The 27079-nt window shown below is 37.0% G+C and overlaps 1 protein-coding gene across 1 annotated transcript in view; it reads right to left on the reverse strand.

Moving 5' to 3' along the window:
- The window catches only part of LOC150108066 (tRNA (carboxymethyluridine(34)-5-O)-methyltransferase alkbh8-like), a 249687-nt gene that overhangs the window by 148909 nt on the left and 73699 nt on the right, over positions 1–27079 (reverse strand). Inside the window, exon 4 of the mRNA XM_090415571.1 lies at positions 1726–1926. Coding sequence (XP_090271697.1) covers positions 1726–1926 — 201 coding nt within the window. The remainder of the gene's footprint in view (positions 1–1725; positions 1927–27079) is intronic.

The following is a 27079-nucleotide window of genomic DNA, read 5'->3' on the forward strand; positions in this document are numbered from 1 at the left end:
ATATTATTAATTGTAACCCAGGTTCCCAAACTTATTTCCCGTGTCCCAAGTACATCCCCATGTTCTTTCCCTCTCTTCCCCCCCCTTCCACAAGAGCTTGGATTTAGAAGGCATCTTTAATCCAAAATCAAGGTATGTACATAATTTTTCAACATTTTTTATTCTGCCATAATTGCCTTCTACACTCGCCCGTAATGTCCTAAATTATATATATATATACCCCTTTTGAGTTATGTTAGCCAATGTATTAAATATAAGGGACACTCCTAAACAAAAACAGGCTAAAATATAGCCGTTAATTATATTAATCTTGTCTGTTGTTTTTAACATAGCCTATGTGCTCCTTCTGTCTTGTTTCGAAGCTTCTAGAGGTCTGACTAATGTAACTAACACCACAGGAACAAGGTATACTGTATACTCCAGAGTACTTGTAGAACGGATTGAGGGTCTTTCGGTGATCTTAAAAATTTCCGAATAGTATTGACTGGCTTGAATGTTACTCTAATATTGTGTGGTTTTAGAAGGATAGCCAATTGTTTGGAAAGGGTGCTAACAAATGGAATAGTTACAGTGCTGATGTATTGGGTGTCATCATGTTGTCTTTATGGTATATCTGAAAAGAAAATCTTGTTGATGAGTCTTTTAGGATAACCATTTAAGGATAGCGCTCTGGATATTGTAGTTAATTCTTCTTGTAAGTCATCTTGGTTTGTGGTATACTGTATATAGCTCTTTTCTTAAGCATATGGATAATGCTAAGTTTCTGGAATATCTGATGTGATGAGTTGAAATGGAGGTAACGTCCAGTTCGTAAGTTTTCTATACACAGAGAGGTTGATATTCTTATTCGTTTGTTTCTTTATTAGGATGTCTAGGAATGGAAGTTTTTCATCTTTTTCAATTTCTAATGTGAATTTGATAGTATGGCGGAAATGATGATTTTGTTGAGATATTCCATTAAAGTGTATACGTGTTTGGATAAAATATCAAAATTATCGTAAAAATTTTTTTAAAAAAACTAAACATGAAAAAACATTGTTTATTATCAATAAAATTATGCAGTTTGGTATAATTCAAAATTACTTAAAAATAAAATATATTCTTCTTGTTTTGTTTCATGAAAAAATATTGTTTATTATTGATAAAATCATACAGTTTGGTATAATTCAAAATTACTTAAAGATAAAATCCATTCCTTTAATTATAATTAAAGGAATGGATTTACAATTTTTGGACATTACAATTAAATCCTTTAATTGTAATGTCCAAATATTTAAAGAGACGGAGTAAACACGAAAAGCACTACAAACACTCTACTACTGGCACAAACTGCATATAAACAACAGTGGAACTGTGCGACGGACAGTACCGCATTACGCTAATAGCTCGCATCTCACTATGACGTGCATATGCTTGCACGCATAGCAATACGACACTGTGGTAAACACAGTGCTGCTAGTGTCCATCACCCTCCTAAGTGCTACAAGATGGATTTTTATTATTTTTTATACAAAATAAGAGAATTGTATAGCATTGTTGATGATAAAATTAAATATTACAAGCAAATATAAATAAATTAATAAATATATTTAGATATCGAGAAAAATTGGGGGTGCTGCAGTTCTGCAGTGCCTATGCACGAGCTGCCCCTGTGTATAATAATAATAATAATGGCAGGGATATGACTAGCATTGTGAAAAAAGGAGAAAAAAAATTGTAACTTACCCTGTCCTGATAAATAGTGATTAACAGTTAACTGATCTGGAAATGTTGTAAGGTGGCCTAATTCCACTAACTTTTTCAGATGTTTCTTGCAAACTTGAGGTATCTTTTCAGTCAAAGGCTTTTCTTTATCCACATTATTAGTGCTGTAGTTGAATTCATAACCATAGTGTTTCACTCTTCGATGTTTCAAATTCTGAGGTACTATTAAAAAAATACTGATTTAAATAAATTATAAATGGAATCAGAAGTTGATTTAAACTGCTATAAAGAATCATAAAATGTATGGCTGACCCACATTGCAGTAAACACCGTTATAACAAACTAACGAATATCCCTAGCTAAAGCACTGTAACCAATGCTATTTAAATGAAATTTGCTATAGCATACTACTTCTAGTTCACATGAGTTAGCTATACTGTGAATCACATATAATGGATGATCATCATCAGCACTTTTTTTTTATTAAAAAAATCATTATTTGCTAAAAAAAATAAAAATAAAAAGGATACAAAAATAAAATGAAAACATTATTTACTGATTCATATTTATGAATTTAGGAACACAAAACACACATGTTGAAAAGATTATTTTACTGATTAATAATAAAATAATAATACGTTTCGAATCCTGTATTGAGGTCATCTTCAGAAGGATACATTCAGAAGTATAAGAACAAGTTACATGCTGTTGCACTCTATACAAGTAAATTACATCTACATTGTTAACTAATCTTTTTTCTTAGCCTGCCCTCTAGTGAAAAAAAAAAAAAATTAAATAAATAAATAAAATAAAATAAACAAAAATAAAAAAAAACCTACAATAAACTCTGCTAAAGTCCTCACGTACTAGGATTCTTCTGGAATTATACAGTTTATATTGTTATATTATGATTATCTTCTGGATTTGTACAGTGCAGGTTGCTATTGAATGTTCAAGAAAAAAAAAAAAACACTTCACTAGGTCTTGTATTGAGATTTTTCTTCGTGGTTGCTATGAAGGTTGTAGATAGGTCCTCCACATTCTTGGAATTGTTAGACCATCATTTTTATTCAGATTCGGATCATGTTTGAGCATTTCACATGCTTCCTTGAATTTCTGCTTGAACCAAGTTTTGGTGCGGTGTGGGGACTTTGTACCTTTCCAGTCAATTCTGTGGTATGTTTGGAGTACGTGGTCAGAGGTTTTTCCAAAATGGAGGTATTTTATGTGACGTTTGTGTTCATCCTTTCTGATTGGGATGGTTCGCCCTGTTTCCCCTATGTATGGTATGTTACACGTGCAATCTATTTTGTAAAACCCTGGTGGGCTAATTGTGGCAGGGGGATCATTGGGAGAATTGAGTACGTGTCTTAATTTTGTCGGGGGTTTAAAGGTGGTTTTGATGTTGTATTTGTGTAGTGTTCTGTCTATTTTTTCTGAAATGCCTCTAACATATGGTATAGCAATAGCTATTGCTATACCATATGTTAGAGGACCCAATCAGAAAGGATGAACACAAACGTCACATAAAATGCTATTGCTATACCATATGTCACATAAAAACCATATGTCATACCATATGTCACATAAAACATATATACCATATGTCACAAAATAATAGCTATTGCTATACCATATGTTAGAGGACCCTATCAGAAAGGATGAACACAAACGTCACATAAAATGCTATTGCTATACCATATGTTAAAGGCATTTCAGAAAAAATAGACAGAACACTACACAAATACAACATCAAAACCAACTTTAAACCCCCGACAAAATTAAGACACCTACTCAGTTCTTCCAAGGATCCCCTGCCACACTTAGCCCACCCAGGGGTTTACAGAATAGATTGCACATGTAACATACCATACATAGGGGAAACAGGGCAAACCATCCCAATCAGAAAGGATGAACACAAACGTCACATAAAATACCTCCATTTTGGAAAAACCGGCCTTTCTGACCACAGAATTGACTGGAAAGGTACCAAGTCCTTACACCGCACCAAAACTTGGTTCGAGCGGAAATTCAAGGAAGTATGTGAAATGCTCAAACATGATCCGAAGCTGAAAAAAAATGATGGTCTAACAATTCCAAAAATGTGGAGGACCCATCTACAACCTTCATAGCAACCATGAAGAAAAATCTCAATACAAGACCTAGTGAAGTGTTTTTTTTTCTTTTTTTTCTTGAACATTCAATAGCAACCTGTACTGTACAAATCCAGAAGATAATTGTAATATAACAATATAAACTGTATAATTCCAGAAGAATCCTAGTACGTGAGGACTTTAGCAGAGTTTATTGTAGTTTTTATTTTATTTTTGTTTATTTTATTTTATTTATTTACTTAATTTTTTTTTTTCACTAAGAGGGCAGGCTAAGAAAAAAGATTAGTTAACAAGGTAGTTGTAATTTACTTGTATAGAGTGCAACAGCATGTAGCTTGTTCTTATACGTCTGAATGTATCCTTCTGAAGATGACCTCAATACAGGGGTCGAAACGTAAAGTTATTATTTTATTATTAATCAGTAAAATAATCTTTTCAACACGCATGTTTCGTGTCCCTAATTCATAAATATGAATGCTGATCACCATGTAACCTTAAAAGAAAGAATTATTTACTGATTATTTTACAGGAAATTAAGTATATAACACGTAAGTAATAGTATAATAATGTTTTGTTTTATACAGCAAACAGAAAAAAAAAGTTTTATATAGCAAATATCTTAACAATGGACATAGTGAAAAATGCAAATTTCATTAAATAACTAAGCTTATATGCACACTAGAGAATTACATAAAAATTATTTTTAATTTTTTTTAACAATAATATAAAATATAATGTAAAAATATAAAATATAACATATGAAAAAATATATTGAAAAAAGTTTTACATAGCAAATATCTTCACAATGGTGAAATATGTAGATTTCATTAATTAACAGCTTTTTTGCATACTAGGTAAATGCAAATATAAGTGACTGAATATCAGAAATTTCTAAACATACTTCCTCTGTATAATCTATGTAACTGTTAATAAAGGTGCCAGTATGCATGCACGCACCATACACACCATGGTGTATTGTTCTGGTGTTACCCACAAAAAAAGACTGCTTACAACAATATATAAAAAGGCTATAGCACTTGATGGTATATCAGCATGTATCTTGAGGGAATGTTCCAGGAAGTTAACAACAGCATTAACTTCCCTTTTTAATATGAATGTTAGATTGGCCCAAGTTCCAAAAACATAAAAAGAGGGCAAAATTATTCTGCTTCATAAAAGGGGCGATAAGAATAAGATTTTGAATTATAGGCCAATCTGCTTGTCTGGAGTTGTGGTCAAGTTGTTAAAGTGGCTAGTGAGGACCAGGATTCACAACTAGGGCGATAGCAGCAGGATTCTCTTTGATAACATGGGTTTGCTAAAGGAACATCATCTTTTGGCAATCTGCTTACTTATTATAACAAGGTGAGAAATGCATTGGACAAGATTTTGCAAAGGTCTTAAATATTATTATTATTATTATTATTGGGAGGGCGCTGTGTAGGCATACGAAAGGTTGCATGGTTGTATCGCTGGTCCCGTTTTTATAGTTTTAATGTGGTTCTAACTCCTGTTTTTAATTTAAAAGTGTCATAAAGTGACTCTTCTTGTCACACTGAAGACAGTGATATATAATTCATCGAAACTGGCCAAGTGCAATCCAAAATCTGAGTGTGCTAAAAATTGAAGCATACACCGCGGTTGCTAACGAGTATAGAAGAAAGAACGTCGCCATCTTTGCAGCTGTTCAAAGGAAGAAAGGTGAGTCATGAAGTGCAACAAGTGTCAGAAGGAATTACCGTTCGACGGATGTTATATAACCTGCAGGAAATGCCACAGCAATCTTCACTTTACATGTTCTGGAGTTTCAGAAACAACTTGGCAACACAAATTCAATGCCAAACGAGAAGAATGGAAGAAACTAGAGAGAACAAAGAAACTCCACCACCAACGACACAACTGATTACGCCGGAGGAAGAATCGGACGATGAACTGAACAGACAACAAAATACCGGTGAGTCTAATAATTTGAGTTCCGTAAATTTATTACTAGAAAAAGGTTTAGAAAATATAAAAACCAGCTTGGTAGATCTTGTCCAAGAACTATTTGATAAACAGAATAAAGAAATAACCAAAAAAATTAGCGAATATGAAGAGTTTGTTCAATTTAATAATTCAAAAGTCAAAGAAGTCTTACAAACGGTAAAAGACATTAAAACCAGCATTAACTGACAGGCAGCACAATTTGATAAAAGACACATCGGAACTCCGTCAAGAATTTAATTCCCTGAAACTACAATACGAAGTTTTAAACCAACAACAACATAAAGAAGACCTTGTTGTAAATGGTCTTCGAGAAACCGAATCCACAGAAAATCTCAGAGACGTAGTTTTAAATTTAGGCCAGGCAATTGACATTCCCCCCCTACAGCATAATGATATTCAGACCATAAACCGGTTTCCCAGGAAGAACAGAAAACAAGGCTCGCCACGACCTGCACCAGTCATAGATCATCTGACAAACAAGAGACAATCTCATAAAAGCCATAACTGGTAATTAATTTACGGAATTAACAACGCATATGAAGTATTTTAATTAAAGATAACTTTAATGAATCACTTCTATATTTCGGCAATGTCACATTGCCATCTTCAGGAACATAAAGATATGGTATGTGCACTAAGGAACTAACAAAGCAAATGAGGAAGAAAGTAAGAAACTACTTTTGTTCCTAAAGTCCTAATGGTGCCCTCTTGCAGGCTAATTTGGTAGTCTTGGCAGTTGGGCTGAAGTTCTCATAATGAAAGTCTCCCAAATTTGGGGCAGTTTCATGCACCCAAATTTGTTGAGGTTAGGAACGTTTTTTAGAGCTGCTGAAGATTCTTTGAATAATCTTTCGTATTTAAACTTGCTGCGATGGATTATTTTTGTTTTCTTCCAACGAATTTTATGATGGGTATCTAAGGCATGGTCTGCCAACCCAGAGCGGCTGTACTGGTGAAAACGGATGTAGTCTTGGTGTTCTGAAATCCTGATATTTGTTGTTCTGCCTGTTTGGCCAAAGTAGGACAATTTGCAGCTGCAAGGGACCTGGTATACATCAGGTAGGTCTAGGGGAAGTGGTTGGTCTTTGGTAGAGCGGATAAGGGATGCCAACTTTTTATATGGTCTGTAACAAGAAGGTCATATTTTTTGAGGATATTAGTTATTTTTTCAGAGGGGCCCTGGATGTAGGGGATAGTGATAGACTTGGTGTAGTCTTTATTGTGGAGGGGGGGGAGGGGGGGTTGTGGTTTATAGGTTTTAGTATTTTTTGGATTTTTTTGGGGTTATAGCCATTGGCTAAGAAAGTGTTGAGGATGTGGTTTAGTTCCATAGTCAGGGCCTTGTCATCTGAGCAGATTAATTTTGCCCTGTTATATAGTGTTTTTATCACCCCATATTGTTGTGAGGGGGGGGGGGGGATTGCTGGTGAATGTATCTGCCAGTGTGGGTGGGTTTTCTGTAAACAGAGAAAACCAAAGATCCATCAAGCTGGCGGGTGATTAAAGTGTCTAGGAAGGGGAGGGTGTTGTTTTCCTCTTTTTCTAAGGTGAACTGGATTCTGGGATGTTGGTTGTTTAAGTGTGTTAAGAAGGAGTGGAGTGTGTCTGAGCCATGTGGCCAAATAGCAAACACATCATCCACATAACGAAGCCAAATAGTGGGTTTTTGTGGGGCGGAGTTTAAGGCTTTCTCTTCAAATGTCTCCATAAAGAAATTGGCCAAGGGTGGGGAAAGTGGTGAACCCATGGCTGTCCCCTCTATCTGTTTGTAGAACTTTCCTTGCCAAACGAAATAGCCTGAGTTCATTGTGAACTGAAATAGGGCTGAGATATCGGGAGGAAACTTGGCTTAGATGAGCTCAAGGGTTTCTTTGAGTGGGACATTAGTGAATAGGGAGGAGACGTCAAAACTGACCATTATGTCAGTGTGTTGGAGTGTGAGGTTTTCTATACTGGCTTTAAAGTGGGCTGAGTTTTTTATGTGTGATGGTGTGTTGCCAGTGTAGTGTGTGAGCGTTTTGGCTAAATGTTTGGCTAATTTATATGTGGGGGAATCAATGCCATCCACTATGGGACGCAATGGCACATTTTGTTTATGTATTTTTGGGAGTCCATATAATCGGGAGGGTCTAGAGTTATAAGGTTTAAGTTTGCTGGTGACTTTCACAGGCCAAGAAGTGACCTTCTTAAGGAGTCTGTGGATAGTTCTAATCTGAGAGTTGGTTGGATTATATTCAATGGGGAGGTAAGTAGTACGGTCTCGTATTAAAGAATTTAGCTTACCTTTGTAGTCTTTTTGATTGAGTACCACAGTGGCGCTTCCCTTATCAGCTTTGGTGATTACTATTTTTTTGTTGTTTTTTAATTCTTGTAGGGCTGTATATTCATTTTTGGATAAGTTGGATTTCGGAGGTTTGGCTTTAGTGAGAACACCGACTACATCCAGTCTCACGTTGTTGGCGATGTGGTTAGGCAGGTTGCGAATTCCACGCTCTATTTGGATCATGATTTCTTCAGCAGGTATCCTTTTTGGAGCTAGGGCGAAATTGTGACCACGTGAAAGTGCGGTGAGTGCTTCAGGCTTTAAAACTGCCGACGAGAGGTTGACTACTGTGTTAAGTGGTGGCTGGGGTACAGAAGTAGAAGTCTTTGTCAGGTTTTCGTATTTTTTCACGTGCCGACTACGTATTTTTTCGAATTCCTTTCTTGTCGATGTGCATGAGATGTCATGAAGTATAGACCAAAGATCAAGGCCGAGTGTGTTAGAAAGCTCTTCCTCTAGCGCCCGTAAGGTTTTGTTTTCGTCGGCCAGGAGAACGCGCGTCGCGGTAATTTGTTCTCTTAACAGGGCAAAGCTAGTGCGGTTATAAATGAGTAGAGCTTTCTCGGAAGTGAAACGGTGCTTCAATTTAACACAGTTGGGGATCACTTTGTTATCCCGGCAGCGTTTTAGGAACATCAGACAATTTATTTGCCTCGATATCTTCAACCTCAATTTGCCGTATTGACGGGCCTTTCGTGCGATTGCATCTCCGTGGATGATCATGATTCTAGTAGTAAGACTTATACGTTGGTTAGACATAACTGGTAATTAATTTATGGAATTAACAACGCATATGAAGTATTTTAATTAAAGATAACTTTAATGAATCACTTCTATATTTCGGCAATGTCACATTGCCATCTTCAGGAACATAAAGATATGGTAAGTGCACTAAGGAACTAACAAAGCAAATGAGGAAGAAAGTAAGAAACTACTTTTGTTCCTAAAGTCTTACTACTAGAATAATAAAAGCCAGTAGACTGAAAAAAACCAGTAGGCAAGGATTTAAATGCATCGTCAATCTTTCTATCTGAGTATTTAACACCTTTCAATCAGAATCTTTTGTACCAAGCAAGAAAAGTAAAAACAGAAAAAAGTATCAATTTTTATGGATCAAAGACGGCAAAATATTCTTGAGAAAGTCACAGACTTCAAAGTCTATACAAATAAAAAGCTCAGAAGATATAGACAGGTTGTCAGAGTGAAACAAAAGACTCCAACTTACTTCAATAAGAAGATTTCAACACAACAAAAATGAATGTGAACCATCCGATAGATGTAATTACACCAGAATATATCAGTAATTGTACTTTCGAATCGCTTGAGGCATGGAAACAAAACACAGTACAAGCAAGAGGTCTCTCAATCTTGCATATTAACATCAGAAGCATCTGAAAACACTAGTTATTATTACAGGCTTATCTGAGGAATTACACTGATATTATTGATATATTGATTCTTACAGAAGTATCCGTAACTAATGACGAAGTGACTGCTTTCCAAATTCCAGGCTTCCAACAACATAGATCATGCCGTCAAACAAAAAGAGGGGGTGGAATATTAATATTTATCAAACAAAAATTAATAGCAAAAGAAACAGCCTATTAGTTTGGGCATGCTGAAACCCTCTGCCTCAAAATCATTAATATCACGAATACACAGCATCCCATAATACTAAATGCTATTTACAGGCCACCAAACCTAAACATGATAAAATTCTTGCACGAACTCAATTGCTGACTTTCAAGTCAAGAAATATGCTCAACTGAACACCTAATGATAATTGGCGACATAAACATAAATATTGCAAATGAAAACCAGAACAACACTGTACAATACCTAGACACACTATCCATGTATAATCTAATACCAACAATAACATCATGTACTAGAGAAATATTCGGAAATACTATCACTGCCTCCTGTCTAGATCATATAAACGTCCGAGCACCACCAAATATAATATTTTTAGTTTAACTTTCAACACCACCAAATAGTTACACTGCATCAGTCATAAAGTGCACAGTAGCAGATCATTACTTCACCGCTCTAAACCTGCACACCAAGACAATATCCATGCATGTACCACAGAAGAAAAGCGACAGAAAACAATAATAGACGAAGAAATAGTCAACCACGAAATAAGAAAAACAGACTGGGAACACCTGGCATCAGATTCAGCAGATATCTTATACAACAACATTAAACTCACACTGGAGGAAATATATAAGAAAGCTACAAAGAAAGTCCGAATTCGTTCAAAAACAACACAAAATCCATGGATAACACAAAACTTAATCCTAGAAATACACAGAAAGGACACTTTATGGAAAGAATTAAAGCGATATCTAAATAACACAGCTCTAAAAACTGAATATAAGATAACAAGGAATTGCCTTACAACACAAATCAGAAATGCAAAAAGAAGCTACTACAGAGATAAAATAACCTCCGCACAAAACAACATGAAACAAACCTGGCATCTGATCAATGAGATGCTAGATTTTGTTCCCAACACCACCGCCTCCGCAACCATAAAACACAGCTTCATGAAAGATGCAAAACCTATCCAACAACTAGCAAATGACTTTAACCAATACTTTGCAGACTCCATCCAAGAACTACACAGAAATATTCCCCCAATCACAAAACAAGACTCTCCACTTGGACCACAATCAAAACAGACATTATGGTTCCCAACCATAAAAGAAGCAGAACTTCTCTCAGCAATTCATCAAATCAAACTAAACAAAGGCCCGGGAATAGATGTTAGACGTAAAGATATAAAGCAACATGCAACTAGTTTAAGTCCTATCCTACTAAAACTAATAAATAAAATATTTAAAACAGGACAGATACCAAGTATGCTAAAGACCGCCATAATCACACCCATATACAAACAAGGAAAAAGAAATTTAATCAGCAATTACAGACCCATAGCGACATTACCAATTATCAATCAAATTATGGAGCGGATCATACTGAAGAAACTCACAGCATACACTGAAATCTTTCATATTATCCCCAAAACACAATATGGTTTTCAGAAAAATAAGGGAACAAAATCTCTCTTGGAAGACTTTACAGACATAATTAATACCACCTTAGACAAAAATAAAATTGCCATGGTAGTCTTTATAGATCTAACTAAAGCATTCGATACACTTACACATCAAACCTTGTTAGAAAAGCTGAGGCATGTTGGAATTGACGGGCCTCTGCACAGGTGGTTTACAAACTACCTCCAAAATAGAAAGCATATCACATGCATCGGGTCAAACCGAAGCAGAGAGCTACCAATAACCTGTGGAGTGCCACAGGGAGCTGTACTCTCCCCAACTCTATTCAACATTTACATGCACGATATTAATAAGTTACCACTCAAAGGTAAGATATTCCAATACGCAGACGATACAGCAATAATATCCATCCATAATAACGCAAGCATAGCATAGCCCAAACAAATATGCAACATGATATAAATCTGATCATAGATTGGCTCACGAAAAACTCCATACACCTAAACTCAGAAAAGACAAAATTAATGATATTCAGAAATCCACTGACTCGACCAGTTGATAACAAATATATAACCATCCTACATCCACTTTCCAACACAAAAAACACACAGAACAGCAAAACCACTACAATCACTCAGGTTGAAACAATACGATACCTTGGAATTTACTTCGATGCAGATATGAACTGGAATAGCCATATAAACCATCTACACAACAAACTCCGAACAATAAGTGGCAAACTCTACAGGTTAAAAGACATAGTTCCCATACGCCTAAAAACACTAATACGAAGCACTATGCCAAAATATACTAAGATACGCTATAACAACGTATTCTTTCTGTACACCCTACAAATTAAATAGATTAATGTCGCTACAGTACAAAATGACAAAACTGATCTTTTGGGAACAAAGAGAAAATCACGACCTTATAAACATTGCAATGTCAGAACACAAAATACTGACAGCAACGCATTTATGTCACTATGCAGCCTTGCTAAAACATTATTTCGATGCCAACTACAGGACAGTTAGAAATACATACCGTATAACAAGACCTCAGACTACTAATTATATCACATATAATTAGTAGTCTGAGAGGTGGTTACAGGGTTGACACTGTGGAGGTCTTTCGCTTGGTTGAACAGTGGGAAGGAGTGATGACAAGAGGCCATCCCTTTAAGTTACGAAAGGAAACTGTGAGCAAGAGAGTAAGGAGTGGTTACTTTGTTTGGAGGGTGGTCGAGCCGTGGAATGCATTGCCTGATGGAGTGGTGGGAGCGAGAACGGTCAGTGAGTTTAAAGAGTGGTATGATAGACTTTGTGTTTCTCAGGGGGGGGGACCTCCCCTCGATGAGTCTTGACAGACTTTATGTCTTAGGAAGGACCTCCCTCGATGAGTCTTTTGACTCCTTAGAGGCCTGAATAATAATAATAATAATAATATAAATACAATAATCACTACGGAAAGGCCACGCGAAACTTCTACATCCCAGACATGATAAACAAATTACCTTTTGAATACAGAAACCTTACAAACTACAATAGCCTGAAAAGAGCTCTAAGGACATACTACGAACAAGAAACACACACCCAAAATACCATACAAACTTAATGAAACACAATATATTCGCTCAGGCTTCCAGTTCAGCGACGCATCAATACATTCCAAGTCATTGTGTGTGTGCGTGCGTGTGAGTGCGCTTGCGCGAATTTCTCAATCATAGATTTCGTAGCATCCCAACACAGCAAAAAAAAAAACAAAAAACAATACATAATAACCAACTGGTGTCATCCTCAGATAAGCTTACATATAAGCTTCGAGGATGAAAGCAAAAAAAAAATTAGTTCTCATCCAAGATGTCTCATATGTAACCAAATGCATGTAATGTACGTATCACATGAAAACCAATGTATGTAATGTATGTATTATATGTAAACCAATGTACGTAATGTAAATATCACATGTAAACAAATGCAAGTAATCTATCATACGTAAAACAAATGAATGTAATGTATATAATAATTGTAACAAATGTATGCAATGTAAAAAAAAAAAAAAAAAAAAAAATTTTTTTAAAAGTAAATCATGAGTTTACATCGTATGTTTTGTGAAAATAAGGAAACATAATATTTAGATTTCATATGTGTAAATACTGTTGTATAATCACACCTTTTCAAACTTGAAAAAAAAAAAATGGTAAACCACAACATGTAATATTATACAACTTATGTAACTCTGAACAATATAATCGTAAATTATTATTATGATTGTTCATCATCATACGTATCAAGGAGTTAAGCCTAGCATGGCCTGTTCCGGCCTTAGAAGTCATCGTTGAATCATTTAAGAGGGCGTCCTGGTTTTCTTTTTCCTAATGGCTTGTACTTTAAGGCTTGTTTTGGTAATCTTTCTGTTTTCATTCTTTGAACGTGTTCCATCCATTTATGTTTATATTTTTTAATTTTTTCTATTACTGGTTCTTGGTTTAATTCTTTCATAATATCTTCGTTTCTTTTGTAATCAAATAGGGTATACTTTGCAGTTTTTCTCATAAACTTCATTTCTACTGTTGTTAATCTTTGTTTGTCTTTTTGTTTTATTGTCCAGATTTCGCTTCCATACATTAAGACCGGTAAGGCTAATGTATTGTATACTTTTAGCCTGGTTTGTTTTTGAACTAGGTTTAGTTTAAATATAGAGTTAATTACACCTGTTATTTTTAAATATTTTGCAATTTTTACGTTTATATCTTTTTCATTTTCATATGTGATCATACATCCTAGGTAGTTAATGAATTCACCTGTTCTAAGATCTTGTTATCTATTCCTATTTTAGTTCTTGCTGGATCTTGTCCTTTAAAGGCCATAGTTTTTGATTTTTCTGTTGATATTATCATACCATAATCTTTGGATATCTCATTTAGATTTAAAATAGCTTTCTGTAAGTTATCTTCAGAATTTGTAATTATTATTTGGTCATCTTTGCAGATGACCAAATTATTATTTGATAGTGTTTAAGTTAACACTATCAAAGAGGAGAGTGTTTAAGTTAACTGTAGGTGAAAGTTTAATTCCTTGGTGTAAATTTTTACTCCATTTTATTATTATTTCATTTAAGTAGATGTTAAAAAGAGTTGCTGAGAGGGGACATCCCTGTCGGACCCCTTGGTTTATCTCTCTTGTATATGATAGCTCGTGATTGTTATGATTGTTATATATATATATAAAAAAAAAACTGTTATCATCATTACTATTTAAATCTCATTATATGTAGCACAAAGTGCTGAACCTTGTAAAATAATATACTGAATAGATGATCATTGTACATATGTAAATATATGAAAGAACAATAAAAAAAATAAAAAATAAATAATAAAAAAAAAAATTCAAGCCTCCATGGAGTCAAAAGACTCATCGAGGGGAGGTCCCCCCTAAGAAACACAAAGTCTATCATACCACTCCTTAAACTCATTGACCGTTCTCGCTCTCACAACTCCATCAGGCAATGCATTCCACGGTTCGACCACCCTCCACGCAAAGAAACCACTCTTCACCCTCTTGCTCACAGTTTCCTTTCATAACTTCCAGGGATGGCCTCTTGTCATCATCCTTCCCGCTGTTCAACCAAGTGAAAGAACTCCCCAGTGTCAACCCTGTAACCACCTCTCAACAGTTTAAAAGTCTTGATCATATCACCTCTCCTTCTATCCACCAAACTCTGCAGTCCACATTCCCTCAGCCAATTCTCATAACCAAAATTGTACAGTCCTGAAACCATCTTTGTCATCCGTCTTTGTATCCTTTCCACAGTTAATTTATCCCCTTCAAATCTTGGGGACCAAATCTGAGAACAATAGTCTAAGTGTGGTCTGATCAGAGAATTATACAACGGAATGATAACCCTTTTATCTCTGCAGGTCAGTGTCCTTCTCATAATTGCATCAATCATCTGTGTTACCTTCACCACCTTGGCAACGTCCCCTAAATTTCAGGTTTCTATATCATCAACCCCAGATCTCTTGTCTCCCCTACTTCCTCCAGTTTAACTCCTCCCATAGAGTATGCAGCATCCCATCGATGTTTCCCAAACCTCAAGACCTTACATTTCTGCATTAAACTGACATCCCCATTCATTTGTCCATCTATCTAGCTTATTCAAATCCTCTTGCAGGGCTACCACATCTGCACTATTACTGATAATCTTTCCCAGCTTCACATCATCCGCAAACAACTGAATATCCCCCTTGCAATCCACTGGCAATGTCATTGATAAAATTGATTTATTATAAAAGGCTAGCATATTGCTAAAACAAGAGCGCCCTTTCACAAATCCATGTTGACTCTCACAGATAACATTACCCTCATGTGCCCAATGCTGTATATGGTCCCTCACTACTTTCTCCAAGATCTTAACAATTACTGATGACACACAGACTGGCCTATAATTAGACACTTCCAGTCTGTTACCGCCCTTATGCAATGGCACTATCTTACTTTCCTTCCATTCTCTGGGCACCTTTCCCGCAGCCAGACTTTCATTGAAAAGCCAGGTTAAAGGCACTGTCAGTTCCCTAGCACATTCTCTCAAAACTGAAATACCATCCAGTCCCAAAGCTTTACTGACATCCAGAGTACTCAGTATCTGAAACACACTCTCCTCCTGTACCTCTAAACCTTGAATCAGCCCTATCCCTCTAGCATTAAAGCTGACTCCTCTAGGATGAAATACTCCAATAAAGTGTTCATTGAACAATTCCACTATATCCTCTGCATCAGTCACTCTATTCCCATTTTTATCCCACAATATCATTCTTCCACAGTCATTTCTCCTCCTACTGGCCACATAGCTAAAAAAATTCCCTAGGATTTTCTTTGGATTTTAGGGCCGATCTCCTCTCATATTCCAGTTTCGTTTTCCTTACTACATTAGTCACTCTTCTGGCCTGTGTCTTATATTCTTCATGTATCTGCTCTTCACCTGTCTCCTTATATCTCTTCCATAACCTCTTTTTCGCATGCAATTCCTGTTTAATATTGTTTGTCATCCACTTTACTCCATATTGTGTCCTCTTCTTCACTCATGGTATACAACTTACCATTGCTGCTAACAAATATTCTTTCACAATTTCCCACGCACTAATGATATCCCGGCCTTCCAATTCCCCCCCCCATGAAACTTCCCAAAGTTGACGTCTAAGATTATTATAATCACTTGCTTTATAATTTGACATAAGTTCCTTTTTGGGATAAGTTCATTTTTGGGATATCACTCCCACATGTGTATGTGGGAGTGATATCCCAAAAAAGGAAAGTGACTAGTGGTGTGCTATGGGGATCTGTTTTAGGGCCATTGTTGTTTAATTTATATGTAAATGACATTGGGAAAAGGCTTGACTGGTGATGTCAAGCCTTTCCTCAAGTCAAGATGACTTGAGCAGACTTGATGAATGGGCGAGTGTGTGTGGGGATGTCAGTTCAATGTAGCAAAGTATAAGGTTTTAAAATTCGGGAAGCAAAGATGGCATGCATAAGTTGGTGGGAATAACTTAGAGTGAAGGATATGAAAGATCTAGGGGTAATTGGTGGATACAGACCTGAAATTTTGGGAACAGTTTGCTAAAATTGAGGACAGCACAGCAAATTATGGCAGTGATGTGGAGAACAGTGACATGTAGCAGTAAGGATGTTGGAAGTTTATTTTGCACTTGGTTAGACTATAATAAATTTAGTTTAATCCTTTATCCAAGTAAGCAAACAAAGTTTGCGCCTGAAAATATCTTCAGGACTGAGGAAGGTGGAACATCCCCGAGCAACTCACAGCAAAGGTGGACCAAGCTCTCATCACTCCTTGTCTCAGTATCTCCCATAATGCAAAGCACATCTCCTTGCGGACACAAGTAGTGATGAGAGCTTGGTTCATCTTTGCTGCGAGTTGCCTGGGGATGTACCACCTACCTCAGTCCTGAAGATATTTTCAGGTGCAAACTTTGTTTGCTTACACTTGGATAAAGGATTAAACTAAATTTATTATAGTCTAACCAAGTGCAAAATAAACTTCCAACATCTTTCTCTAAATCCAGAGTAATTTAATAATGAGGTGGTACACTGGTTGGCAACTCGTATAGGTAAATATGACCTCTCCTTTTTGCTTCTGCCTTAGTATCACCACTCTGGGTCTGCCTCCCACTGACGAGACCTCAAGAAACCAGTCTGGGTAGTAGCCCTTCCCTTAACATAGCAGTATATATGTCCAAAAGGAGATATGCTTTGCATTATGGGAGATACTGAGACAAGGAGTAATGAGAGCCTAGTCCACCTTTGCTGCGAGTTGCCTGGGGATGTACCACCTACCTCAGTCCTGAAGATATTTTCAGGCGCAAACTTTGTTTGCTTACACTTGGATAAAGGATTAAACTAAATTTATTATAGCAGTAAGGATGTTACAGTATACAGAGCTTTGATTAGACCATATATGGATTACTATGTACAGAATTGGTTGCCTGGTTTTCAAAAGGATGGTGAGCTGTTGGAGAGGATTTCAGGTCTCTCAAATGTGGAAAAAGAGATTCAACATCTGTACTCATGCCTGGATATCTATGATGGAATAAGTTAAAAAAAAATCCAGGTATTTTGCAAATAAGAAATCTGCAAAACAGAAAATCCTATATTGATCAGCTGTCTAAATTATGTAATGGCATCAAATGAGAGTGCCAGAAATCAGAATTAGAAAGACAAACCAGTGCAAATGATTTGCAGCATGTTAGTCAGATATCTAACTCAATTTTAATTTGACAATCTTAAGAAAGAGGAATATAAGGTATCTAACTTTTCATCAATCTACTGCTCTCATCTCAGTGAGTGGTAATGCAGAGTGTTACTGGCAGTCAGTATCTTTGACACCTGGAGAAGTATCAACCAATCAGCAACCAGTAGTACAGATTCCACTGGTCAAGATCCACAGTGGATTTCTTCACATATATCACCACCCTAAGAACATGTATCATGAAGAGATTTAGAAGGACCAGCACTCGACATTTCTGGAGTGTCTGATAAGGTTTGCCACTGAGGGCTTCTTGACAAATTGTTATTTTATGATCTGCTTTCTGTCATTTGTGGCTGGATTACAGTTTTCTCTCAAGTGATTCACTGCATGTAATGGTGTAGGATGTTCTCTTTACAGATTTTTCAACTGATATGGGTATTCCTATTCCTAGCGTGCATAGGTGGCTTCCTGTCATCAATCTCGGGCTCTGTTTACAGTTTTGCTAATGACACTCTTTCCTCCTACAGTAGTAAATGGCAAACTTTGCAGTGCCCCAACATTTGGCTTCAAGAAGGGCGACACGGAGATCAGTGCCTAGGACACTGATTTCCAAGTCGCCCTTCAAAGGAATGATAACAACATGGTTGCTTTTATCACTTCTAAAGCAGAGTTTTGTCTTTTTCCTCTCAAAGAGGAACATAGTTCTTTCCATGTCTTTGATAATTCTCAGCTTACAGTCAGAAATGAACCTCCTTCTCAGACTGATCCCCCCCCCCAACCTTTCCTGGTGCAGGCATATCGCTTCTATGGCATACAAAAATATTTGCATCATTTTTTGGACATTACTTTTTAATCTGTCCAACTACTGACTCTGTACAGATCTCAGGTCAGGCTAACTTTGGAGTGCTGCTCCAGTTGCTGGGACCTCTCTGGGTACAGTTCTTTTCAGGGGAGAGTGGTCTGAATAACCGACTGTCTCTCTCTCTCAACTCACAGACTCTTTCTCTAACCACTCTCACAAGCAGTATGTCTCCTCTACAAATATTTCCATGGGCACTGTTCAGCAGAATTCCCATTCATTACATCCCCCATTTCTGCTCAGTCTACAATAACATAAGTGACAGCCGCTCAACATCTTGATACAAAGTACTGATTCACTGAGCCTGCTTCTCCCAATCATTATTCAGTCTCAGATTCTGTGAAGCAAACTTTCCTGTGGAATATTCTCCAGGTTCTTCAATCTCCTTTTCAAAAAGAATATCAGCAGATTCTTTTTCTTTTGCTCATTATACAAAATGATTTGCAATGAGCTTTGTGGCCTCGTTGTGTGCAGGGGGGGGGGGAGTTAATATACAAAAATGAATAATTTTTGTTAGATCATTTCAAATATTTTGCTGTCTCTACAACTAGTAACAATAATAATAATAATAATAAAGAAGGAATAGGTTAGAATAATGGACTTCAGTCCCCAAGAAAAATAACTTTTTAGGAAAGTTAGACATGAAACAGTCTAGATGTAACTTTCTGATTGAAGTTTATAATTTGTATTGTTTAGGAGAGCAACATGAAAAACAAATTAATCTGACAACTGAGACCAAGACATTTTTGCTCAAGAAGGATCAAAAGGTGATGATATGAGTAAGGGATTGCTTGAAATAGAATATTTGAGTTAATAAGTACCTGTAAACTGACATCTACAAGTTCTTGCTGTGGTGAGTTCTGTGTATAATACTTCAAGAGATGATGCAGAGAACTGAAATCACATAGATATATTCTCTCTCTCTCCACTCCTTCCCTCATAAACTATCAACTTCTCAAAATGAGTTACTTCCCTAGTTTCTATTTTTCTGTTAGCAACTATGGAATTGAGACCTTAGTGTTTCCAACTAGTTTGATCATTTAAAAAAAAAAACCTACTATCTAAGAATGGCTTAGTCTTGTTTGAAAAAATCCTAATAAAGTCTCCTATCATCATATATGGAATTTAAACCTGGTCTCATTTTCAGGCAATTAGTGATGTGAGATAGATTCATTCACCTGTGATGTCAGTATGTTCACAAAGTGAATACTGAAGTAATTTGGAAGTGTGATTATTATGTCTACAAACAGTTTTGTTTTTCTATTTTTTCTAACCTAGAAGTATCCTAAAACATAAGAAGCAGAGTTTAATACCAACTTATTACCTAACAAGTAGCTTGGGAATGCAGTTCAAAACTATGCTCTTTGGAGAGAACATCTAATATGACTTAGGTGTTGGTTTGAATTCATGTTGAACATTTAATGGTATGAAAACAACACAAGTGACGAATTAAACAACAATTCAATGCCTCCAATATTTTGATTCGGTCACAGAGACATCTTCAGGAAGTACAATATTATTATTATTATTATATTATGACTCTTTGGAGTCCTTAGACTCATCGAGGGAGGCCCTAAACATCATGTCAAGAACTATTCACACTCATTCATAGTCATGGCACCCACAACAGTCCAGTAGCTTATTCCATTCATTCACCACTCTCCAAGTAAAAAAATCTACTTCTAACATCCTTGCTAACTACACTCTTGCTCAGTTTCCATAGATGATCCCTAGTTCTCCCACCACCAGACCTGTTTTGAAAAATTTCCTCTGAATTAATCTTATACAAACCCTTCAGTAATTTGAATGTCTCAATCCTATCACCCCTTTTCTGCCTATCAACCAATTTCTGCAACCCACAAATCTTCAACCTGTTCTCGTAAGGTTCATTCCATAGACCAGCTACCATCTTAGTCACTTGCCTTTGGAAGGAGGTAGATCCTCTCTATCTCCTTCCCATCAAGAAGAAACCCTGGCACCCAGATCTGGGCATAGTAGTCAAGATGGGGTCTTATCAAGGCTCGATAAAGAGGAACAATAACCTGCTTGTCTCTGCTCATCAAAGTATTCTTCAGTAACCAAGTGATCTGATGAGCTGATTAAGCCACTTTTGCAATGTGCCCCCTAAACTTCAACTCCCTATCCACCAACACTCCCAAATATCTGGCTTCGTCAATTTCCTGGGTACAGTTCCACCGATGAGGTATACTGCTGCTAATCTTTTCACCCCAAAATACATTGTAACAATTTGCTGTCTGCTACGTTATTGTAATATCTTCTTTTATTCTTTATTACTAATTAGCAGTGCACGCTTTTTCTCTCGTAACCTTTCTCACTTACTCTATTGCGTAATATGTTTATCTGCCTTCCGCACTACAAGCCTTATGCCTATGGATACTAGAAATTTATTTTTTTAGACTGCGCCACTAATATCTTTTTATTTGCATAAAGACTCAGTAAAATGTCCAGTAGATTTCTCTCTCTTACTAACGTAAATTCCTTCAACAAAGTTTATATAAACAGTCGTGGTTCTTAAGTAATTAAACTGCGCTTTCAATGCCTTAGCTGTTTCCCGCTCACAGGTCCGATTATTTTTAGAAACAGTGCATTGTAAAATAAAGGATCAGGCAGCACTCTTTTAAAAATAATTAAAACACATTTATTTACATTAATATGAAATATACATGAATCAAAAGATAGGGAGATTGCTTTCTCTATCCATCTTTAAAAATCTTTAGCATAAAATTAGAATCTTTTTAACTCAAAAACTCATTTACTCTCTGCTTATAAATTCAACTTATTAAACTTCTAGTTTACTCACAAAGAGGTTAGCTAACTCTCTGTTAAGTGATTTTTACAAATTTGATATCAACTTCTAACATGCCAATTGACTCTCTTATGGACACTTCTTATTACTATTAAACTAATTCTTAACAGTCCCATCTACAACGTATCTCCTAGATTATAAGAGAAAATGTACAAAAGGATGGAACTTACAGAAGCTCTGTATTGCACATTCAGTCAAGAGTCTTGCACTAAAATTTTTATGGCATTTCTTTTCATCTCAGATCTTGAGCTTCCTTCAGGAGTGTCTTGCTTCAGCGGTATCACGTCGGGATATTGGCGGGTTTTTGGACTGCAATCTGCGGTACTCGAATAGCACATGCAAGAGGTTTCAGCATACGGGCAAATTCTCCTCTAGACCTTATTTCGGGAACTTCTGCTTCTAACTGCCAACTGCCGATGACTGCTGCCGACTGGCTTTCCTCAGGAACAGTGCTTTGCCTTTGCTCTCTCTCGGCACTTGAATCTCGGCTCTCCTCTGTCGGTAACTGGACCTGGACACTCCTATCTCATAACTGGGGCCTTGCCTCTCTGCTGCCACTGCTCTGGTTCCGACTGTCCTCTGTTGTGGGTCCGACTGCCTCTCCTCTGCCAATGACTGGAAGCCCCTTATGCTCGGCTCAGTCTTCTTTTATTTTGCGATCTCGGGACTTTGCACTAAGGGTAGTAAACCCTGAAGAATTCAGCATGACTCTTTCATCTTATTTTAAGTTTGACCCGCTCTTTGTTCTCCTCCATGCACTCTTTTGATCGGATTTTGCCGGGCAGCGGAAACTTGTCTCTAAAAGTAGCAGACCTCTTTGATACTTTGCTTGTCCTTTCGGCCGCGGAAACTTCTCTAAACCTAGCGGCACTCTTACATACTAACTTTAAAGGTGTTATATGCAGAATTTGTAAGCAACTTTCTCATACACAAAAATGGTAAACAACTTTCTTTTGCTCTTACACATAGCTATATACAAAGTTCCAATGGCAAAGCATTGCCTTTGTTTTTGACATTAAAACAGTAAATAGTCACTTCCCATAGGGTTAACTACATTAATATTTAGCAAAATATACATAGAAACAAACAAACAAGGTTATTTACAGTTCTAATGAGACTTGACCTATGTAAAAATTGATGTAAAGCGCTTTGATATTTTTAAGCTACATCGAATTTTACAGCAGCAGCATAACCTTACACTTTACCACATTCTCCTTAGCCCAGTCTGCCAATCTATCCAAATCATCCTGCAAAATTTTGACATCATGCGTATTCACTATTGCTCTACCCAACTTTCCATCATTGGCAGTAAATAAACAGTTCCTCTCAGATCCTTTCCTATATCATTAATGAACAAATTAAATACCAGTGGTCCAAGATCAGAACCCTGCAGTACACCACTAGTCACAGGCTTTCTTTTGGACTCTACTCCTGATTAAACTACGCTCTGATATCCCTTCATCAATTCTCACAACCCTATATCCATCCTCATGTACTGCAGTTTACTGATTAGAATTCCAAGTGATAACCTGTCAAAGGCCTTACCAAAGTCCAGCAGTATCACTGTAAACCCATTACCCTTATCTAATTCAGCCGTTACTGTATTACAAAACGTGCGCAAGTAGTTACTGAGGCATGATCTACCCTTCACAAAACTATGCTGCCCCCCCCACACACACAGTATCCCATTTCCATCTATCCATTCCTGTATTTTGCTCTTGACTAATTTCTCCAATACCTTGACAACGACTCCTAATATGTTGATTGGTCGGTAATTTGCAACAGCAGTCTTGGAGCCTCCTTTATGCAATGGAACTATTTTCCCCTCTTTTCACCCCCTCGGGACTAACCCAGAGCTGAGATTTAAATTAAACAATATGGTCAAGGGTACTAACAATTCCTTTGCTGCTTCACATAAGACTCGAGCTGGTATACCAACCAATCCCACAGATGTATTCATATTAAGCTTCTGTAATATACTATTCACCTCCATTCCTATATAAGCCATTGGTTCCCTCATTCCTGCAATATCACCACCTTAAAATCATTCGGCCATATACATTTTTTCTTTTACTTGCAGCATATCAAAAGAACTGTTTGAATTCTCTTTAGCTTGCGTTGCTAATTTCCTTTCATAATTTGCTTTTGCTTTTCTTACCATACTAGTTACTCTTCTGGCCTGTGCTTTGTACTGTTCGTGTGCCTGCAGGTCACCTTTCTCCTTAAATTCCCTCCACAATTGTTTCTTTTTTTGAAACTCAAGCTTAATGATTTTATTCATCCATTTAACTCCCACTTGATTTACTCTCCAGACTCTAGGTATGCAGTCAGCCATTACCTCCCTCAAACACTACTTTACCACTTCCTATGTAATCAACATCCAGACCTTGCATGTGTTACATGCCATGGCACTGATCCAAGTAATCTCCTAAGCTTGTCATACTTACCAGCTTGGTAATTCCACATATACCCTGTCTTAATTGAAAATTCTACACATTTAGCCACCTCCCAAGTCAAGACCTTATGATCACTATCACCAATTAGTGGCAACATGGTCATATTCGTTATAGTCAAATTTTCAGGTGCAATTACTAGATCGAGCACTCTCGAACCCCTAGCAGCTAGAATAGTGACAACTGTTGTATGGATAGCAAAGTCCGAATATGAAAAGAAACTGGCTCTGCACGATTATACTGCAAGTAAAAGAAAGAATAACTCCTAAATCCTGATGGCATGAGAGTTACAGATGCAGAAGAGGTCAGTGGCGCACTCTGGATTTAATCTTGGGGAGAGCCCGAGCACTCAAGATTTAATCTTGTGGGGGGAGGGGGAGGACCGAGTTGAGTAGAAGATTTATGAATACACACTGAATACACACTATGCATTGCATACACCCTATGACAGAGCAACTGCAGTGATCACCAATACATGATAAGTAGTATAGAAACAGAAGACTCAGCATAAATAAAAAAATGAATTTTAATTAGGAAAAGATATTTGGAAAATTTTCTAGTGTTTATTTCCTTTTTCTTTTGGGGGGCAGGGCCCCTTGGCCTCCTCCCTGAGTGAGCTACTAGAAGAGGTTGTTCAGTTAATGAGTGCCTATTTTGTTAAAAGCTATCATCAGCCTGGTGTATGCAACATTGAGCTCACTGTTACCTCTTCACTAGATGAAGAAACGCAGGTGTATAAGGATGAGGTATTGGAGCAATTGCACAAATTGAATAAGAATTCAGCAACAGGGACTGATGGGATATCAGAACGTGTGCTAAAAGAGTGTTCAGCTGAACTGGCCATTCCTTTGACCAGGCTGTTTAATATGATTCTCAGAACAGGGAAGATTCTGCAGGAATGGAAGGAATGTATGCAGTGGCGTATTTAGGTATAGGCAGTATAGGCCTGGACGACCTAGAGCAGCAAATTTTGAGGGGCCAGAAATTTCTGGGCTCTCATTTTTGTAATTATATTTATATTACGAATTTACGATATAAATAGGTTAGCATGTAAATCAACATGTTCATTAAATATGGGGGGGGGCAGCACTTTCTGCAGGCCTAGGGGTGGGAAATACCTAAATATGCCACTGAATGTATGACAATTCCATTGCACAAGGGTGGTGCAAAGACCAATGTATCCAACTATCGACCAATTAGTATCTCAGGAGTGGTGGTGCAGATTTTGGAAAAATTGGTTGGTGCTTGCATTCAAAATGGGTTGACAGTGAATCTCCACTTTGCAATGAACAACAAGGGTTTACTAAGGGAAGGTCATGTTTTAACAACTTGCTCACATTCTATAACAATGTTACCATTGAAATAGACAATGGGAATGGATACACCATGATACGTTTGGATTTTGCAAAGGCTTTTGACAGAATACAGTATGGTAGACTGCTGCATAAATTGGAGAAAAAAAAAGGGTCTAGGTTATAGAATATTAGCATGGATAAGAGGATGACTGACTGACAGATATCAAAAAGTGGCATACAGGGGATGTGAGTCTGCAAGATTTAAGGTAACTAGTGGTGTACCACAAGGATCAGTGCTTGGTCCACTATTACTCAATCTATACATTAATGATATTGGGAAGAATTTGACAAGCGACATACAGCTATTTGCTGATGATGCAAAAATAGGTAGGGTAATCAGGAATGCTGCTGATATGCAATACTTGCAGAATGATTTGAATAGGCTGCAATTGTGGGAATGGGAAAATGGGTGTCAGTTCAATGTCAGTAAATGTAAAGTCATTCACTTCAGCATGATTAGATATCCAATGTCGTGTTATATTGGTCGGATTAAGCTAGAAGAAACTGATGAGGCTAGGGATCTTGGGGTGTTAAGAGATAGGAAGTTGAAGTTCAGGAGTCTTGTGGCAAAAATTGCAAATATAACTCAAAAGATAATTGCAATGCTGAAACGAACGTTCACATGTAAACATAAGGATGTTATTTTCCCTTTTTACAAGCCCTGATAAGACCCCCTCACTTGGACTATTATGCACAGGTCTGATTTCTTGGTTTCTGTTGTGATTCTGATATATTGGAAAGAATACAAAGGAGAGTGTCAAAAATGATATGAAGATTGTGGAATACTGAGTATGAAGACAGATTAAGAATTTGTAGACAGCAGACACTAGCAGATAGGAGAAAGAGGAGAGACTTACAAACTTCTGAAAAGGTCATACTGGATTCAATTGATGAAATTTTTCAATTTATGGAGGGTGGAGAAAGGACGAGAGGGCTTCCTTGGAAGCTAAGAATGAAGGCCACTAAGAAGGGGGGTGAGGACTAGGTTTTTCTCTCATAGGGTAGTGCGTGATTGGAATGGATTGCCATTGGATGTTGTGAGTGCAAGTAGTATGAATCAATTCCATTCCTGACAGTATTTTTTGCCAGCAAAGGTAGGTCAACTGGTAGAGCCTCTGCTATTAATGGCTCATGAAAAAAGTTAAGGAAGTTTGAACACGGTTAGTAGTTGGAAGGGGGTCAATCGTTCGATGCTGTTGGCACAATCTCCCTCGATGAGTCATTGGACTCACTGGAGGTGTCACATAATAATAATAATAATAATATCTGGAATTCAAGAATAAGTATGATAGCTGGTATGTGTGTAGTATTGACCTCCCTCGATGAGTCTCTGACTCCCTGGAGGTCTCTCTTAATAATAATAATAATATTCCATTACATGCTGTCTCAGGTAGTTATCCCTTAGTAACTGCATAAAATCCATTTCCTTCCTCCCATGTGTCCGCTCCTCCTTCCGATCAATGTTACCATTGTTGAAATCCCCCATAATAATTACCTGTCCTCCACTCATTGAGTCTATTTGCCTATGCATACTATCTCCATCATCTATTCCATCGCTAGGTCTATGGTAGCACCCAACTGTATATTTTGTTCTGCTGGCCTCAGACAGCTTCAAATATGCTATTTTCACTATCCTGCAGTTGAACTTCTATTCTCTTTGGCTGCAGTTCATC

The sequence above is a fragment of the Typopeltis vanoorti genome, chromosome 3 (assembly GCF_054136105.1).
Source record: "Typopeltis vanoorti isolate ZY-2024b chromosome 3, IOZ_Tvanoo_1.0, whole genome shotgun sequence".
NCBI classification, from domain to species: Eukaryota; Metazoa; Arthropoda; class Arachnida; order Uropygi; family Thelyphonidae; genus Typopeltis; species Typopeltis vanoorti.